Here is a 20295-nt window from a genome sequence, read left to right on the forward strand (position 1 = left end):
AAAGCTGTTAAACTTGAAAATTTTTTTTTAAGTTACTAACGTCTCCCCTTTACTATCTCTACCTCATGTAGTCAAAATAATAATCACCACAATCACCACTTATGAAAAACTCAAAATTATCTAAAAATAGCATAATGCTACTCACTTTTGTGAATAGATACTCGAGCATATCAGGTAATGTACAGATGACCAAAAGCCAGTTTTTAGCACTCTGACAAATTGAGAATTCAGACATGTTTCTCCATATTACTATATTTGTGTTGCAGCTTTTACCACAAAATGAAAAACACAAGATCTGCTGTAGCAAGCCAAAATAGCTTTGTCATTTGAAATTTGTTTTTACAAAGTATTCTTTAAATTTTAAAAACGGGCATCTATAGTTACTAATCAATAGGGCAAATTATTAAAATAATGAACCCCATTTTTAATCAAATTTATAACTGTCCAAGTAGTAGAGCGTAAAGAAGAAAATACTGTAGTTAAAAAAACCTGTGTGAATATAGTTCTCCTTTTATTATATGTATTTTATAAAATCAAGGGGGTTTAATGTTAAAATTCACTCATTCTGATTTGTCTTGTACCTAATTCAGATTCGTACCTGTGGTTTACTGCTGTGGTCATGACAGGGATGCTACAAAACAAAGAGTTCAGGAAAGAAAAGCTGGAGGCAAATTCTGCTTACCTTACATCATCCTGTTAAGGTCAGCAGAATATCCAAATACTAAAACAAAATAAAATCTAATCACAAGGAAGGAACACATGTGCTTCCTAAACAGAGTGTCTATCCCAGTAACAAAGATCAAAAGAAAAATACAGAAGCAAAAACACCTTCAGAAAACTGCAGTACAGTGCAAAATGAGCGCCTCTAACTCCCTGTGTATATCCAGGCTGTCCACATTTCTCTATACTCATCCTCAGACTTTCAAGTATCACCATCCCAATTCCCTTCAGACCCCAAGCACTTTGCAATTCTCTCCATCCACATCATCATACTGTAGTTTCTCTGTGTCCCCCAAGTAATTTTTCTCTCTCTCTCATTTCCATCTCCTTCCCATCCCAGTTTCCACAGATGCTCCCAAACCTGTACCTCAACTTCCCCACTGTTTTAAGCCAGCAACCCCCAGTCTCCCTTCCAGCCACAGCACAGGTCCCGTGAACAGCTTTCCCCCCCTTTTTCCTCTCTTCTCTTAAGAGTACTGGTTTGTTTAACTCTGTCAATCAAATGCAGTTATCAGTTTCTATTGAGACCTGGCACAGAGGTTAAACCTAAAATAAAATTAGTTTTGGAAAATAATATCTCTTTCTCTTCCATATCGCTGGAGACTAAAGTTATTTTTTTTACAGCTTACGTGACTTTATTTACACAATAATCAATTCTGAACAGATCCACTTTCAGAGCTTCAAAAAACTGGAAAAAGCCACCCCACTTTCTTCACAAACAAGCTATAGTTGCACTTAGTGCAACTTACTCAAAAGAACATTCAAGTACATTTACTTTCAGTACTTGTACTCACGTATTTATGAAGTCATGAAAACTCTACAGTCCTAATGAATATAAAAATTTTACCTAATATAAAGCGGTCCTGAAAAAATGCAACATACTCAAGACATTGGTCAGATAACATTCCCACTTCACAGCTGCTTGCTGCATTTTATCTGAGTTGTAATTCTGTATTTATGAGAGTTATCAAAGGAAACATATGATCTCCCTACAGTTGCTAATTAAAAATGAGCATCATCCTCACCCTGCGATGTCCTGTTTCATTTTTAAATTTAAACCACATTCAGAAACCAGTTTAAACATTAATTAAATGTGTGCTAAAGAAGTCCAGATAGTACTTCATAATTACCTGAACTTGTTTATAAATCATTCAGTTTCAATTTCTAAGCCAGGAAGACAAAAGAGAAACACCTAAAGCCATTAATTATAAGCTTGTGGTCTTGTTAAACAGAAGAACTGCAAATACGCAAGTATGTGGAGACACAGGCTCAATTTTGGCAAATAATTAGCTATGGGAAAAGTGGTGTGTGCATACAGTAAGAAATGCACTGTTTTGTCTACAGTAATACCCATAAAGCATGGAAAACTTTCATAACACACTGGTATTTACCTTGGTGGTGACCCAAAATTACAGAAACTTCTGTTCTTCAGTTCTGGAAACAACCTTCCCCCAGAAATTTAATTTAATTGTACAAGTCTTGTTTTGGCACCCTTGTGGGTCCCTTCCAACTCAGCATATTCTAGGATTCTATGATCTGCTGTGTTTCTGTTGTTCCACCTTAACTTTTTTAATTTGAGAAAAAGAACCCAACTATTGAAAACTAATGAAAAAATAAAATAAAAAGCAATCCGTGTCCTAACAAAAATAAAACCCACGTATATAACACAAGAACTACATGAGTCATTTTCTGTTTACCATCATGTGTATTTTCATGAGACCCACACAAATGTTTAGTTCTTCCCTTAGTAGTGTTTTGCTTTAACTGGATACAGGCAAAAGGCCTAACAACTGCATAGATGCCATTGTGCTGCATTCCCGTTGTACTGTATTCCATTTTCTTACATCACCAAAACAGCCCAAACCACCCATGCACTGGGTAAAACAGGCACCATCAAAGCTGCAAGTGAGCCAAGTTACCACTTGCTTACACTACACATATTCTATTTGGTGTTATTAGCACTCAACTTTCAGGAGTTCTCAAACTCATCAACAAAATGGAAATGAGGCTTTGAAGCTTTGGAGATCAAAGCCACATACCTGGATTCATGGTACTATCCTACTACAGCCTTTCCTGCTTCTCCAGAGCCAACATCTCATAGTTTCCTTTTTGGAATATCTTTTGACTATATGTTCAGAACACGAGCTATCAGCAGTTCATCTTCAAAGCCTCTGCTCATCTGAGGAGCCTTCTCACAGCAATCCCAAAAGCAGGATCCACAGTAGATCCACAACATCTGCTCACCTGTAGTATTGCGTTTCTGCGCCAGGGTTTTGGTAGTGGGGGCTACAGGGGTGGCTTCTCTGAGAAGCTGCTGGAAGCTTCCCCCATGTCTGACAGAGCCAATGCCAGACAGCTCCAAGAGGGACCTGTTGCTGGACAAGGCCAAGCCCATCACTGACAGTGGCAGCACCTCTGGGATAACGTATTTAGGACAGGGAAAGAAGGACTGTACAACTGCAGAGAGAGAGAGAGGAGTGAGGATATGTGAGACCACCTGGATATGTCAAACCACACTGCAGACCCCAAGGTCAGTGCAGAAGCAGGGGGACGTGCTCCAGGCACATGGAGGACCTATGGAGGTCCATGGCAGAGCAGATATCCACCTGCAGCCTGTGGAGGACTCCACACCAGAACAGGAAGATGCCCTAAGAAGTCTGCAACCCTGTGGGAAAAGCACATTGGAGCAGGCTCCTGGCAGGACCTGAGACCCTGTGGAGACAGGAGACCATGCTGGAGCAGATTTCCTGGCAAGACTTGTGACCCCATGGGAGACCCACACGGGAGCAGTTTGTGAAGAACTGCAGCCCACAGGAAGGACTCACATCGGAAAAGTTTTTTGGAGGACTGTGTCCCATGGGAGGGACCCCACACTGGAGCAGGGAAAGAGTGTGAGGAATCCTCCCCCTGAGGAGTGTGATGAACTGACCAAAACCCCCATTCACATACCCCTGTGCTGCTGGGGGGAGGAGGTAGAGAAATGGGGAGTAAAGTTATGCCCAGGAAAAAGGGAAGGGTGGGGGGTAGGCGTCTGAAGATTTAGTTTTTATTTCCTATTATCCTACTCTGATCTGATTGGTAATAAAACAAATTTCCCCAAGTCCAGTCTATTTTGCCCGTGACAGTAAGTGGTAAGTGATCTCTCCTTGCCCTTATGTCATGAGACTCGTGAGCTTTTTGTTGTATTTTCTCTCCCCTGCCCAGCTGAGGAGCAGAGTGACAGAGTGGCTTTGGTGGGCACCTGGTGTCCAGCCAGGGGCAGCCCACCACATCCATGCATACAAAACTCTAAGCAGGAGGAAAACGTCTTAGGGCTACACTGCTCTCTCCCCTCACTTTCTCCATGTCACAGGCTGCTGTTTCCGAGCACGACCTGGCGACTGCAGCAATGTGGCCTTCCAGCTACAGCACAAAAGTCCACTCATCAGAGTATCCAAGCACCAAAGAGTCACCAGCTAGGCGAGACACACATAACAGTAGCCAGTTGTCTGAAGGAGAGGTAAATGTTTGGGCAGGAGAGCATTCAGAACTGCATTGAAACTGCTGCACTTTTAAAAGGAGGAGAGAAGAGAGCCAGGGCAGGGCCAGCTGTTTGGAAACAGCCAAGAATTTATGACAGGGAAGGCAATGGGATTGGAGAGTGCAGAGGAATGCTGTGGGTGCAAGAGAAATGGTTTTCAATTAAATTTGGGAAACAACGTGATTATTTCAGCCAGTATCCTTAATGTTAAGAGGAATAACTACACTTGAAAGAAGTTAAAAATACTTCATAATCTAATGCCTGAAGAACTTTGAGGCAGCTGGCAGGGAAGGACAGGAGAGCAGGGAATAGGAAAGGAGTTAGCTAGCTTGCAGTAAAGCAGCAACAATCATTTTACCCATTAGATGAATGGCCAACATTTGAGGTCCTTGTCTTGTAGACTGCAAAAACAGAAAATTCCACAATGGATAAAACAAGAGTTATCCAGATAGCTTTGGCCTTTGGGGTGGGGTGGAAGGCTGCCCTATGGAGAGGGTGGAAAACTGCTCTACAGAGAGGAGAAAAAAAAAGTGCATGTGTAGTCCCTTTGCCAATTCTGCGATTAAAAGTGTAAAGAAAAAAACCATGAAAGAGATGGAGAGTAAAGAAAGAGTACTTAGTGCAGGCTTCCTCATCCCTTGTTCTCATCCCTGTAGCTTCACCTTCCCTTCCCAGCTCCAGATGTTTTCACCTCTCAGCTGTACCTGCAAACATACCAAGTAGCTTTTCCTTCCTCTTCCACGTTGCTCAAAGACCAATAGGAGAAGCAACAGCCACAACCTCCCCACCCTCAGCCAAACAGCCTCACCTGCCAGGAGGAGCACAGGGGAAGCTGACTCAGGCTGGACAGCCTGGCTGCTTGCTGGGGGCAAGCAGGCAAAGCTCTGGGGAACTAGAGCACCCCTACTGCACCTGGAGTCTTCAGGGGAATTGTTTGGCTGAAGGTGCTCAACAACTTTTTCAGGCATGTGCAAACAGACTGCTTGCAGTCCTGTAAATCGCTCACCTCCAGGCAGATTTTCTCAAGAACGGCATAAGGTATAACCTACATGGGCCGACTCCCCTGGCAAAACTAAGTTTCACCTCCAAAGCAAAAAAGTACAAGGACATGTCAAAAAACAGCTGTAAAAATAGCTGTTTGTTTAACACAGACAAAACATCATTGGGTTTCTTTCCTTAACATGCTCAACAGATGGGCTAGTCGGGCTGAATGTTGCAAGGGAAGTTTCAGTTCATGGCAAGAAATCTGGGAAATAAGAGTCTAAAGGGTTAATGTCTGAGAAAGTAACAAGCAACTAACACAGCTTTATAGTGGGAAGGGAAAGGGAACAGCCATGGCTACAAACTCCCCATATAATTACAACCTGATTCTTCCCCTGCCTCCCAGAAGCTGCTGTGCTTGCTCAGTCCAATCCTAATTTTGGGAAATAAGAACCAACTTCAAACAGCAATTACTCTATTACACACTACTTTTTACAATGCTGCCCTGAAAAACATCTGCATGGTATTTTTCAGCCAGTTCTTATATTAGGTTTTCCACATCCTAATCTTTCACTGAACAGCATAATCACAGTAGGCACCTACCTACCACCACCATGGAGAGCACTGCCACAGCTTTTATGTTAAAGATGATGCATAGTTCAATTAAATAAGTTGTCTATAGCAAAAGGAAAGCAGTGCAATTGGAAAAAAAACCTGTGTAAGCCAACAGTTATGACACTGCTCCCTCCCAGACCTGCACACAGACTTGCCCCTCAATCTCAGCACAGCACAGGTAGGGGGGAACAGCGATGCTCCCAGCAAAGTGACTTGCTGTACAACTTGCTGCATCCTCTGGCAAATTCTCTCCTGAAGAGTTCATAACACCAACGCTCTCCTAAGCAGATATGGATTCCCAGGGTAACAAGAGGCAGCTCAAAAACAGTCTAGATGGGTTCTTGCAAGCACATCCCAGAACAGAGAGACGGTGTGGCTGTGTAAGTTTGTGTACATTTGGTCACAAACCCTGTATGGTGACAGTCAGCACACTCCTGTCAGGTAGCCACAAAAATAATCATTTCCTACGAGTTGCCATTTCAACCAGACCATCAATATTTGCACTGATCTTAAACCTTACCTTGAACTTTGAAACCGACCTGGTAATCCCAGGTCACCTAAGACTAACACCTAATATTGCACTGCTCTAAAGGGCAGCAGCAGCAAGCGCTAAGTAGCAAATGTGAAGAGACTGTTTTGCTTTTGTTCAGGTTATAAGGTTGGATAACGTTTAAAAATGGTGAACATATGATCACAGGTGTGGTACCAACACCAGCCCTCAGTGTTCCCTCGAGCAGAGTGAACAAGCAATACAAATAGTAAGGTTATTAAACTTACGATGTAAACAGTGGTAAGAGATTCATCTCCCAGTGTCATTGCACATATTCATAGTAACTACTTAAGCTACCGTGATTGCTGCTGCTCAACTATGTAGTAAACCTAAATCGCTCACTAAAATCGAGTGACAAGATTAACTAGATAACTATCTGCTAATGCTGGTCTGCTGCTGAAGGTGAAAACACTCTTCACCTTTCACAAAAGGGCTCACACAGGTGCACTTTGTGAGCTCGAAACAAGATACATTTGTGATGTGCTGCATGAAGCTCCCACCCAAAAGAAACATCACACTGCTTGCAACAATGCTCCTACTCATCTTACACATCTGTAATCAACGTGCAACAGCCTGGCAGTTTTTCCCGAATTAAAAATTAAAAGCTTCAGGAAGAAACAGAACGCATCAGTCAATGCCAAGGACAGTTCTTAAGGCCCATTTCTTATGCTGTTTGTGGTGTTTCTTATGCTGTGGTGGGTGTGGGACAGCCGCACTTAGTATCAACTGAAACACAAGTGACAGATACAATGCTCTAAAGACTTTGAAGGCTGTTTTCAAATTCAAAGCACCTTCCAACAAAACTGAATTAACACTGGTCACAGCCCCGCGAGGTGGATGCTGTTAGCCGTGTTCTGCACACGGGAGAACACGTGCTGGCACGGTTCGCTGCTTTACCCTTGGCCACGAGTGTGATTACTGGCCAAACTAGGATTACAACGGGAGTTTCCCGTTTCCAGACCAAAGCCAAAGGTAACTTGCTTTTACACCCACACACTTTTGAAGCACACCTAATTCTGAAAAGTAAAGAAACGTGGCAATACGGTACGCACAGCATTGTATCCCCAGCTGAACAGGAGCATCCAAGCGTGCTTTCGAAGCACGGCCAGGCCCACGCAGGTGCGGGCCAGCAGCTGGACACCCGCAGAGATGCCGGGCTTCTGGTTGCTTTTGACACTAAAACACGCTGCACTGAGGCCAAAAGGCACAAGGAAACCAACCCAACGCGTGGCACCCCCGCAGCCTCCCCGGGGCTGTTCAACTCCCTGAACGGAGCCACGGTTCGTCCCGGCTCACCTTCCCCGGCGGGCGCCCGGCTCCTACATCTCCTCCCGCTTCTGGAAGCTGATGCTGGCGTACGCGCTCAGGTCCTCGCCGCAGTGGCCGCTCCCGCGCGGCTGCCCCGGGGGCTTCGGCGGCAGCGGCTGCTTCGCCTCGGCGGGGGCGTGCGGGTGGTGGTGGCGACGGTGGCCGCAGTCCCTCACCAAGTCCAAGTCGATGTAGTTGAGCCCGTTCTCCAGGGCGGGCGCGCCTCCCGGCTCCCTGCGGGCGGCCGCCTCCCCCGCGCCGGGCCGCAGCCACACGTTCTCGAAGGAGGCCGAGCTGTGCCGCTTCACCTCCTCGGCGCCCCCCGCGCCGCCGCACGGGAAGGGCGCCCCGAGCCCGCCCGGCGCCCCGCGGGCGGCGCTCGGCGTGGACGAGAAAGTCTCGGAGCTGTGCCGCCGCCGGCCGCCCTGCGGGTCGGCGCGGATCACCTTGGCGCTTTGGTTGCGGCCGGGGCTGAGGCTGACGCGGGTGAAGGCGCTGCCCGTGCCCAGGCCCCCCAGCAGGGAGGAGGAGCGCGGCGGCGCCGCCGACAGCTCGGCCGGCGGCCGCGGCAGCTCCGGGGACGCCGCGGTTGCGGCCGCCGGCGGGGGCTTCTCGGGGGCGGCGCGGCCCCCCCGCACCTCGGCGTAGCTGAGCGGGCGGGCGGGCGAGCCGGGGGACGGGCTGTCGGCGCAGTCCGAGCAGGAGCCCCCGGCGGCTGCCGCGCCCCCGCGCTGCATCGCCACGTAGTCCCGGCCGGGCCGGGCCGCCCGCGCGGCGGCGAAGCCGGGCGGGCAGGGGGCCCGCGGCGGGCCCGGCTCCATGTTCATGTACTCCTCGGCCGCCTCGCTGCCCGGCGGCGGCAGGGCCATGCCCAGGGCGCCCGAGGGAAAGGGCGGCTTCTCGCCGGCGATGAACTCGATGTTGACATACTCGCCGGGGCTCTTGGGCTCCGGGGGCAGCAGCAGCGGGGGCTGCTCGCGGGCCCGGGGCAGGGTGCTGGCCTTGGGGCCGCCCAGCGACAGCCGCGTGGGCCGCGCCAGGCGGCCCTTGGTCTGCACGGCCGTGTCCACCTTGCGCAGGGGCTGCGCTTGCGGAGGGGGGCCGCCCTCGGGGCCGCCGCCGCCGCCCAGGCTGTCGCTGCTGGTGGACGAGGACGAATCCTCGGCGGCGTAGAGGAGGCGGCTGGAGCCGAGCGCGATGCGGGGCTGGGGGCTGCCCTCCTCGGCCAGCCTGCCGCCGCCCCGCCGGTGCACGTGCTTGAAGGAGCGCGGCAGCGAGAAGTAGGAGTAGATGGGTTTGTGGTGCGCTGCCGTGGCCACCTCCTCCACCCCCGGCTGCCCCGCAGCCCCGAAGTAACAGTCAGGCGGGGTGCTGGTGGTGGAGCCGCTGGCTGGGGACATGTTGATGTAGTCGCTGCCGCCGCAGGGGAGCTTCCCTTCGTTGCTCTCCACCGAGAGTTTTGGGTGGTGGCCGGCACCGTTTGTCCAGATCTTGCCATAGCCTGCAGAGCTGTTGTCGGGGGAGTAGCTGCCGCTGGGGGACATCATCATGTAGCCGTTGGAGTCCACTGTGGCTGGAGGGTGGCGGCCCCCCCTGCCAGGGTTGATGATCTGCTGTGGAGCCGACACGCTCTTAGGACTCATGGGCATATAGTCACCACCCTTTAGGGGCGCCCCACCACTGGGCACAGGGGCTACACCAGGTGACATGGGCATGTAGCCATCATCCGTGTGCGGGGCGGAGTTGGTCCGATGATGGCCACTGTCCAGGTGGTGCATCTCCAGGCACTCCTCTGGGTAAGAGTGAGTGGGCACAAAGGCTGAGTGGCGGTAGGAGGGCAGCCGGCTGCTGCCACAGGGGTAAGAAGGCAGCATCTCCGTGTACTCCTCAATGGAGGCCACTGAAGACTGTGAGGGTGTCTTCTGGTGGGAGATGGTGGGTGAAGTGCCTGCAGAGTGAGTCCGCTTCCTGAATGCCTTCTCTAAGTCGGCAACCTCCTCACTACCACCTCGAGGACAGCAGGGCGTACTAGGATAGCGGGGCTGCTGCTGTGGGTGGCAGGTGCGTGGGATGAAGTGGCCATTGGGGGCTGCCAAGCTGCAGCAAGAGGAGGTGGCCTTCCCCCCCATACAGATGTAGTTGAGGTCTTCATCACCCCGGGCTGGTGGGGTGTGTCCCAATGAATCAGGGGTCACACTGCGGAAAGAGCTGCGAAAGTCACATGGGCTGGAACCGTACTCATCAGAAGAAATAAATCCACCGTCGCTAGGGGAGCCGGAAACCGAAGCACTGGACCTTCGTGGAAACAGGCAGTCTGAGGTGGAGCCGTGGCCACTCGTGCTGCTGGATGACAGGCTGACTGGACTGGTGGCTGAAGGAGAGCAGCGCGAGGAAGGCATTGGGATGGACCGGCTGTGGTTGAGTGGAGGATGGAGCCTGGAGTTGCCACGGTGTCTATGCGAATGAGTCCGGTTAGCACTGGGACTAACTGGGCTACCATCCACAGAGGCAGGTCTTGACATTGTGCCTTCCCCATCACTTGATGCTCGAACCCGGAAAGAGCTGGGTTTGCCACCTGTACCTCCACCACCAGCAGGAGAAGTGGCCGTGACACTCTCGGTTCTGGACCGCCGACTGAGGCCCACTTGGCTAGGTGGAGGGTTGTTGACGTGGTGCCTGCTGCGAAGGGGCACAGAGATGGGGTTGGAACAGTTTGAGGAGGACTGGCTCTTGCTGCGGGGCCGGAATTCCTCGCTCATGGCTCGCATGGCCTCCAGGATAGTTTCATGCATGTTCTGAGCCACCACTGAGTCATCCACTTGCATCCAGAACTCACCGGGCCCAGTGACAGCTGAGCGTCCCACCTCAATGAAGAAGAAGTTCTCCGAGTGACCACAGCGGCGGATATTGAGCAGCTGCAGCACCACAGCAGCCGCATCTGAATTCAGCTTCACAAAGCTGATGGTCTTGTTAGTCAGGCACAGGCGGTAGATGCCAATCAGGTTCTTTGTCTGGCCTAGGCCCTTAGGCTTCAGAATTACTTGCCAAACTTCCTTAAAAGCTGGGCCAGGGGCTACCTCACCATAGCTGTCCTCACCTGCTTCCCCCAGTCCCATGCTGCTGCCTCCAAAGGTGACATCGCTGTGGTGGTGGTGGTGATGGTGATGGAGGTGGTGGTGGCCCTTGGCCCTGTTGTGCAACTGCAGCAGCGCTTGGTACCAGCTCTCCTGTTCAGGCTCGCTGTCAGCTGCAATGGCAAAGTGCTCGTCCTTGGTGTAGAGGGCCACCAGGTGCTTGTTCTTGGAGTCAGCCCGTTTGTTGATGTTGAAGCAGCTTTCTAGTGGGATAGAGCGCTTGGGGGCCCCTGACTTGTGTCTCCATTTCTTCTCATTCTCGTAATACTCCAGCCGGGCGGGTCCAGACTCACTGGCTGCCCTCAGCACGAAAAATCGTTTATGCATGCTCTTGGGTTTGCGCAAGTAACCCACCTTTCTGACATCCGAGAAGAAGCCCTCGTTATTATCCGTGGGGCTAGCCATGACGAGAGGCGGTGGAGCTGCTACTGCAGCTCGCAGTCTGCAAGACCCCAAAACAGCCAAGCCAGCCGTAAAAGGCAACCACCTAAAATAAAATTCATGCAACAACAATTAAAAAAAAAAAAACCGGCAAAATAGCTCAGGATCCTCTTTTGAGAACAGGACGGGGGAGGGACAGAAGCAGGGTGAGAGCAGCTGTTCAGTGGCCGAGGCAGCTTCCAGCACCAAATCAGAGTTTGTGTTGCTGTTTATGCCCAAATCGCCCTTAGATGGGTAAGCTCGTCCTTAAAAAGTCCAGTCTCGATCAGTCCAGACGAAAGTCTTGTCCCAAGAGCAGCTGCCGGGAGAGACGCATCTTCCTTTGCAGGGGTCGGGCTCCGGCGGGGCCGGGAGCGGGGCGGGGGTCCCCTTCCTCCGCTCCCTGCTCCCCTTCCCCGGCTCAAGTTTGCCTCCGCGAGCAGCGATCTCTGTTGCAGATTAAATATCCTCTCGGGGGCGGAGATTGTTTTGCAAAGTCCGGGGTTTGCACCCAAAAAATACACGCTGCTTTCCCCCCTCTCGCCCTCCCCCAAAAAAGAGAAAACAAACAAATAAAAATTAAAAAAAAAAAAAGGCGCCCACAACACAACCTCCCTTCCCCAAATATCAGCGCCGAGGCTGCTGCTCCCGCTCGTGCGTGCGGAGGAGGCTGGCGACCCCATTCAGTCCCATCTCGTTAGGCAGAGAAAGTGCCATTTCCACACGCGGCGCAGCCCGGCAGCGGCGGGAGGGGAGGCAGCCCGAGTGCCGAAGGAACATCCTCTCTTCCTCCTCCTCTTCATTCCAGGCGGCAGCGCCTCAGCGGCCGGCGGCGCGGCCCCCTCCCGTGCCCCAGCCCGGCGGGCGAGCGGGCACCGCCGCGGCAGCTCCTTCTCCGCCGGCTTCTCCTCGGAGTTTCCCGGCGCCCCGCACCAAAACAGGCGGCGGGGGCCGCGCTCGCCAGTCCAGCCCCCTCCGCCCGCCGCCGCGGCTCAGGCTCACTCCAAGGAGAACAACACGTGACGGCGCCAGTGCGTGGACCATCCCCGGAGCCGCCGCCGGGCTCCCGGCCAGCGCCGCCGCCCCGCCCTCCGCCCTGCCCTCATTCAGCGCGGCCGCGGGGCCGCCGCCAGCGCGCCCCCATTGGTGCCGCGGCCCGTCCGTCACGGCGGCGGCGGCGCCCGGCCGGGCTGGGGCGCGGCGCGTAGTAAAGGAGGCGTAGACGCCATTCAGCGCCGTGTTATTTATACCCGCCGCCGGCGGCCTCTGCAGTGTGGCGGCTCCCGGGCTCGGCCGGCCGGGCGGAGAGCGGTTCCTGCCCGCCCGCAGCCCCGGCGGGGCAGCTCCGGGCGCGGAGCCGCTGCGGGGGGAGCGGGGCCGTGCCCGCCCCGCGTGGCCCCGGCTCGTTCCGCTCCCCGGGAGCCGCTCCCGGCTCAGCCGCGGCCGGTCCCCGGCAGGGCCCTGGCGGGAGCGGGGTCTCAGCCCGGCGCTGCCTCCGCGGCGGGCGAGGCCGGGCCCCCGCACAGCTCCCCCGGGCCGTGCGGCGGTTCCCCCGTGTCCCCGGCCGTTCTGTGCTGAACTGAACCGAACGCGCAGCGGGAGCGGCCGTGCCGGGTCTGGGCTCTCCCCGCGGCGCCGGGGACAAGTGCGGGAGCCGTGCGGGCACATCCCCTGCTCAATGCTGCCCTCTGCGGGGGCGGGCCCGCCCTCCGCTTGTCTGCCGGGTCGGGGTGCTGATTTTGGGGGTCGATTTGTTTTTCCCTACTGCTGTTAATGATGGGTGACCCTGGGCATCCCCGCGCAGGGCAGTGGGTCTTTAATTAGCCCTTTGCTGGCACTGCCCAACCCGAGCAGGCTGATCCCCAGCTGGTCAGAGGTGAAAGCGCCACAGCAGTGGCGCTTACTCTTTAAGGTTAATATTCAATATAAAATTAGAGTCTCGTTTGGATTTGTGTAAATCCAAGCAAGGAACAAATAATTTGTAGGCTTTTTCTAATACATCCGCATTTCAAAGTTTGTTGCCAGGTAGATGGTGGTTGTACAATTATTTGAGATGAGCATTTAGCTGATCAAAAGGAGAAAAATTCCCTTGAAACAATTACAGAAAAACATGGGGAACCCAGAAAGGGCAACAGGCAGCACTGCAAGCCACCCTCTCACGTTATCCTATAGATAACATGGTAAAACAGAGCATTGTTTAAAGGTATTTACCAAACACAAGATAACAATTTCTAATGTAGGAGCAGAGTCTAGCTGGTAAAACACAAAGAATGAGAAGGAAAGACAATCCAACCTATGACAATAACCTATATTATCAGCACATTCTTTCCTACACTTCACACTATAGTTCATCATGACAAAACCAGATATTTGTATTGATATATCCATTATACATACAGAGATAAAGCTAACTTCAAACCAAATGTATGTCTATCCTCCAGCAAGCAGAACAACAGGAAACCTCTCCCCCCAGCCCACACCACGGAGCTGAGGGACAGAATTGCAGCCCAAAGGCATATTAAGATCAGCTATCATGGCTGTCATTAATGACAAAGTATGTTTTGTGGGAAGAGGGCACCCACGGCTAAAAGGTCCTGTGGCAGGAAATAGCTCCTAAGCCTCCTCTCCCTGTACCTTCCCAAGCACGGGAACGCATGTTTGTGCACAGAACATATGTAACACTTTTTCAATGAAACATTCTACACCTAGTAGGTAAGCTTACTAATATTAAATAATAATTTGTATTTGCTCTGCTCCATTCTTTCTCTTGGCAGGTGTTTCATTGATATGCACATGTAAGTAGAAGTAGAATGATCTCTTGATGGATCTCTTGATGGAGGATAACCACTATCTTGTTTGCATTGTGTTGCACAAGGGAACACGGATTTGAGGGTAAAAGCAAGAAACAGTCCTAGAATCAAAGAATTTCTTCAGTTGGAAGATACAGGGATTATCAAGTCCAAATCCCTTCTCCTCACAGGACTACCTAAAACCCAACCATATGGCTCAGGGCATTGTCCAAACACTCCTTGAACTCTGATAGACCAGGTGTTGTGACTACTTCCCTGGGGAGCCTGTTCCAGTGACCAACCACCCTCTCAGTAAAGAACCTTTTCCTAATGTCCAATCAACTGCCCTTGAGCCTTTCATTCCATTCATACCTTGTGCTGCCCACACTATGTGGGCAGACAGTGTATTTAACTGTGTTCCATTCACCTTGGAAACATTATCTTCAATAATAACTGGGTTTGCAGATACAATAAAATTTGGTTGTTCCTATCTGGTAATCAAGGGGATTCAGTAAATATCCCAGAAGTGCTTTCAAACTACATACAGATTCATGTCCTTTGCCCAGCAGAAGTAACAAGCACTAAGTAATACTTCCAGCATATTTCGAAAACTATTTTTTAGAGATAGTTTGCATCATGCCAGACCACATCTTGGAATTGTTTTCTTGCTTTGTGAGTTCCAAAGCTCTGAAGTACTGCACTTCTCTGTAAGGTACATAAGCGTGCACACCAGAACACAAAGAGAAGAATGTACCCTTATTTTTTGTATTTAAATACTCCCCCTGCTTTGAATTTTGAAAATTCAGACTTTGCAATTATTTGCAAAGGGGTTCACATAGTAGAATATCCTGGCAGAAAGACAAGGCTTTAATTCCCTGTATAAATACCTATGGCTGACTCTCTATACAAAAAATTCATCTTCAATAAATGAGAACAAAATTGGGGTTGCTCTTTCAGTATCCATGTCTAAATCCTAAATTCCATACAACCAAGTTTCTGCAGTACTCTTTAATCATCCCCATGTTCAGATCACAGACCTCAGAATATATTGGAACTAACTATGCTCTTGAAGACAATATGACATAAAGAAAGGAAAAGACTGTAATAGAACAGATAAGGATCAAAGTTCCTAATTTTTATCTGCCTTAGTAAATTGTTGAAGATTAATTTATCTCATAAGGAATAAAGTGCTTGAGACATTAAGTTCTCAGAGTGTCCCTACTAAACCTGGCAGAGTAAAGTGGATATTTTGATGGGATAATCAAAACCTGTGTTTTGGTAATGCTGCATTGGTGGAATGGCATCCCAGGAAGGCCACTGCCAGGATCCAAAAATAACTAAAGAAGTAGTGTTGCTCTAAATCATAATGAAGATTAGTTTCTCTTGCAGCCACCTTTACCTGTTCACATTTTGATTCTCATCTAGCTGCAAAAATGGCGTGAAAGTAGGAGTTAAGACTAAACATGCACCCTTAATGCAGTAAGAAAAAAAACCCACTATTCTTTTCAGGTGACTGTCATAGGCTGTTGATTTTTTTTTTTGCCTCTGCCATCCACTGCTTTTATAGCTTTTATGGCTCTTTTTTCCCAACCTTTCTCTCCTCTACCACGTCTCTGTGCACTTTGTTCACTTTCTTGTGTACCTGACTGTTCTGTTAAAAGGGTGCTAAACTTGTTATTACTTTCTTCTAGAATTTTAGGGTCCACTAAAAATCTCTCTTTGCATACAAACCAAAATAAACATTCCCCAAAGGTGAAGTTACATCAGTAAGTCTCTAAGAAAAACAGCATGACTCTTGTTCACCAGCTTCATCATTCCACTTTCCAGATCCACAAGTTGCTCCCTCTAACCCCAACTCCAAACTGTTCCTAAAACACTTGATTTCATTTCCCACACTCAAATCTTCAGTTAAAACAAAACAATTCTATTTCTGAGCATCATATCATGAAAAACAAACAAACAAACAAAACCTCAAACAAAAACAAACAAAACCCAAACAAACACAAAAAAACCCCAACCAAACAAAAAAACAGGTCAGGAAACCAAAAACTTCTGAACATTATTTTCTTTCACTTCCTACTGAGTTGGAATCAAGTTTGTCCAGGAGCAAGAAGAATAAGCCACTCTACAAGGAAAGGGGAGCCAGATGCTAGTGACCTCCCCAATAGCAGCCCACTCCTGTTGCACCAAATGAGGTGAGCAGGGCAAACTGGTGCTTTTTTAATGCAAGATTTCTCTTACATTTAAACAGAATTCCCTGTATTTCAGTTTGTGGCCATTGCCTTTTGTGCTTACACTGGGCACCATGGAGAAGAGCCCAGTTCTCTGTCCATCAGATTGACACAGGTTGATTTCCAAGGTTGATTTGATTGCATATTTTATTTGTTTAAGCTCATTTGTAGTATTTACTTTACTACGTTCAACTTGCGTAACTTCTCCTTCAAAAATAGCATGGCTGTCTCTAAACTAGTTAAATCATTATTTAAGTAAACAAGTTGTTTAATTTTTCTGTTAAAGGAATGGTAGTAATATGATTACAGATCTTGCATCCCAGACTTCTACTGTCATCTCTTAGAGGCAAACCAAGAACACATATGGAATGACTGATTAGGATCTTCAAATGTGTTACATTAAACAGTTATGTTCACAGCTGTATCTCACTCTGTCACAGTAATGAGAAATGGAAAAGTCTAAGGCATCTTTTCCATACCTCACTTATTAGGATTGTTTCTATCATGTATTCTCCAGTTCATATGTAGAACAACTTTACTCATATCAGCATTTAGACAGAGCACATTAATTATATGAAATATTTAAGTTCTGTTCTAGTGATCAGTTAGGCAGTTTTCATCTTAAACAACATGCTATTAATTCATACAGATTATATTTTTTGTATTTTACTACCTCCCTATGTAGCTTCATATGTCTCTATTTAAAGAAGCCAGAAAAGATAAAACATCATTCCTATGCTTTCCATTGGGGAATATGGATATCCCAACTGAAGTATCACTAAACTAACAGGATGCTCAGTAATACTTTTGGATAATTCCCAGACTACAGTGATCAACCTTCAGCTCTGCATCTATTATCTTTAGATTTCCATCTTGTAACACGTTCAAAAAACGTTTCAAATGCTTCACAGACTTTTTTTTTGTGTGTGCTTTAATTCTGTCTCCTTCACCACAGACAAAATTGCCCGAAGCATGAATTTCAAAAGGCAAGTTACAGAATCTTTTATCCAATTTATAATAAGTGTTGTCTGTGGATGGCTCAAAGCAATGGTCTCAAGCAGTTTCTGACTGAGGAAAGGAGCTTCATAGGTCCATAGGGGTTTGTTTTTTTACCACTGTTGCAAAGTCCACAGAGGTATGAAAATGAAAGCCAAATAGAAGGTTTTTGCCCATGGTTACTTGATGACAGCAGCAAGTCTTGGTCTTGCTCAGTCAGCTTTATTTCATCTTTGAGGTGTCAGAGTGTTTAACCATGAATGACAGATAAAGCAGAAGGTAATGTGTGTGCTATTGCCCACAGTGCTATTCAATAATTATAGAAGAAAAGAAGAAAACATGTTGATCCCGACAGGATCCCGTGGGTGATACCCTTCTGAGGCAAGAATCAGCTCCCTGTCTGCTTGCTCTGCTGGAGAGGAGCAAACGGAGCCCGGCTGTGCCGACCCACCTGCTCTGACATTGCGCCATCGAGGTGGGTTAGCTGTGCTCTGCAGTTCCCTGTGTCAGAAGCTGCATGGAAAGGGTGCAGCACCAAGTCAGAGCCCCTGCCCTTGGCCATAAGGACACTGCTGTGACCAGCTGGCTTTGCTGCTAGTTCTTGTGTTGCACTCTGCTCTCAGGGCTCATTACTTCCAAACAGGATGCGCTGCGGGTGTTTGATCATGACTGATTCCTCAGTTGTGTTTGTCAGGAAATATGGGACTGAAAAATGGGATGACAGAGCAAAAGAATAAGCAATGGTTTCCAGAGAAAAAGGAACATTACTGTGTTTTCTTCAAAGAGTTTAGCAGTGGAGCTTATCTAGAGACCTGACTTACATCCAGTGATAGTGGGCAAAATTTATTGATTTTATCAGCCTAGGAAGGCATGGACTCACTTCACAGGCTCCAGCTGTGATTTGGAATTCCTTGAGCTTTCACTTGTGTGATATGATCAAGCTTAATCAGGGCCTGCTGATCATAAATGGAACGTACTTTCTTGGTCTCTGCTCTTTCAAAGAATTACTAAAGGTTCAAAGAGTTGCAGAAAAGCCCTAGTGGCACTATGTGATGCTGGGCAATAAAATGGTAAGCTTAAATGCATGCAGGAAAAAGCAAGTCTGACTTTACATATTCAGTGACACACTCCAAGTTAATTACAGCTACTTTTGAAGACGGTCTTGGAATTGTAAGAGTTAGCTCTTTGAAAACATCAGCTCAACATTCTTTTGCAGTCAAAAAACCAAATAGAACATTACAAATTATCATGTAAAGGAGAAAAAACAAAATAGAGAACAATTTATTTTTTTACATGTAAAATCTATTGCACATCTTGTCCTTGCCTACCATGGAAAAATTCTGCTTTCTGGCATTGAAAACAATATTAAGGAACTGGAGAAAGATAAGAGTAAATGATCAAAGACAGCTCAAACTGAGCTAGCAGACTAAGATTTTTCAGACTGGATAAAGAGTGTCTGAGAAGGGATGTGACAGATACCCAGAAATATCATTACTGGCATGGAGAAGGTGAAAAGGATTGATTGTTCCAAAAGATAAAGAACGTGGACTGAAAGTAGAAGGTTCAAAACAAATACAAAGTTACTTGTTCAGACATTGTCAATGAACCTGTGACATCACTGCCACAGAATGCCATGACTTGAAAAATCACGGGACGAGTACTTGGTAAAGTCTGTCCGTCAATAGAAAGATCCCACAGCCAGGTAGGGACTGCACGAGGTACAGAAGCTGAGAGGGTGCTCAGGGAAGTGCCACTGTTTATGGCTCCTACTGCTGTACGTGTCTGTCAGCAATGAACGGCCCAGATGGACCTTGGTATGATGCAGGACACATGCCTATGCTTTTAAGATTAATTTCACTTGATCCTGTAAGAGTTCTTTGATATATCTTCACACTTTCTGTGTTTGAATCAATAGCCTGGGCTATGCACAGCCTCCTGTGGTGTGACAAAGTTCTGTAAGAAATACTGTTACTTGTGAGCCATCATTTGACTCAAAATTTGCATTAACAAAACTGCAACATTAATTGGAGGGGACCACAGAACCAGATTTTTGGACTCTGTTTAATGATAATTCATATTCATGTCACATAATGGGCATTATTAATCTAAGTGTATTCCAGTTTTAAAATTCTTATTCCAATGCTTAAGCTTATTCTTGGTCAGGAAGCACAGTTTACTAACCTTCACTTCCTAGCCAGTAAGAACCAAAAATTCATCCCAAAAACATCATGATTTGCAAATAGTTAATTACAGTATTAGATTGCATGTATGTCCTTTGAGATCACACTGGAGATCCTGCACCATGACTTTTCATTGGACAACTTTTGAACTTACATTCTCTTAAATCCCTATTATTTTGTATATACTGCTTATTGATTTTTTTTTGTTGTTGTTATCATAGAATATGCTGAGTTGGAAGGGATCTATCAGGATCATCGAGTCCAACTCCTGGCACTGCACAGGAAATCCCAAGAAGAGAGAAAGACAGTGGAGTCCAACTTTCAGAAGGTTTTGTCAGGCTAAATAAATGTTGATATTTCAAAACACAAGCTCAAGGGGATGTATCTTAGAAATCCTCTGGACACATGAAATAAGAGATGTATGAGTATTCTGCAGAGTTATAGCAGAACCAATGATGAAGCAGTGAAAATGAGGACACCCCCTCTCATTTTTCCACAGTTACTGCATTGTACCATTTTAAAATATACCACAGAAACCCTGATAAAACAGTTTCCTTCATCCAGAGAAATTCATAAACACATTTGTAAAACAAAATTTTCTACATTTAAGAAACACACAGAGTTGTAAACATTTTTGTTAATTCTACCTTACTTAACAGAAACATTTAGGAACCTGCCAAATATCCTGTTCACTTATTGCAGTAAGAAATCCAATGATTTTTTAAAAAGAGCTGTTGGACAGAGAATGATTCAAAGTACAAATTAAATGACTTGCTTAGAATCCCACACCTCTCCTAAGTCATACTATCTCAACAGTTTCTGGGACAAGACCCAGAAAATATCCATATGCT

At 47.8% G+C, this 20295-nt stretch overlaps 1 protein-coding gene across 1 annotated transcript in view; it reads right to left on the bottom strand.

The window, feature by feature from the left end:
- IRS1 (insulin receptor substrate 1) overlaps positions 1-11806 on the bottom strand; it is a 52416-nt gene extending 40610 nt beyond the window's left edge. Inside the window, exon 1 of the mRNA XM_027751227.2 lies at positions 7683-11806. Coding sequence (XP_027607028.1) covers positions 7706-11233 — 3528 coding nt within the window. The 5' untranslated portion in view covers positions 11234-11806 and the 3' untranslated portion in view covers positions 7683-7705. The remainder of the gene's footprint in view (positions 1-7682) is intronic.
- Positions 11807-20295: the final 8489 nt, after the last annotated feature.

This window comes from Pipra filicauda, unplaced genomic scaffold (genome assembly GCF_003945595.2).
Source record: "Pipra filicauda isolate LSUMZ 115617 unplaced genomic scaffold, ASM394559v2 scaffold199_size1391877_pilon, whole genome shotgun sequence".
Taxonomy (NCBI): domain Eukaryota; kingdom Metazoa; phylum Chordata; class Aves; order Passeriformes; family Pipridae; genus Pipra; species Pipra filicauda.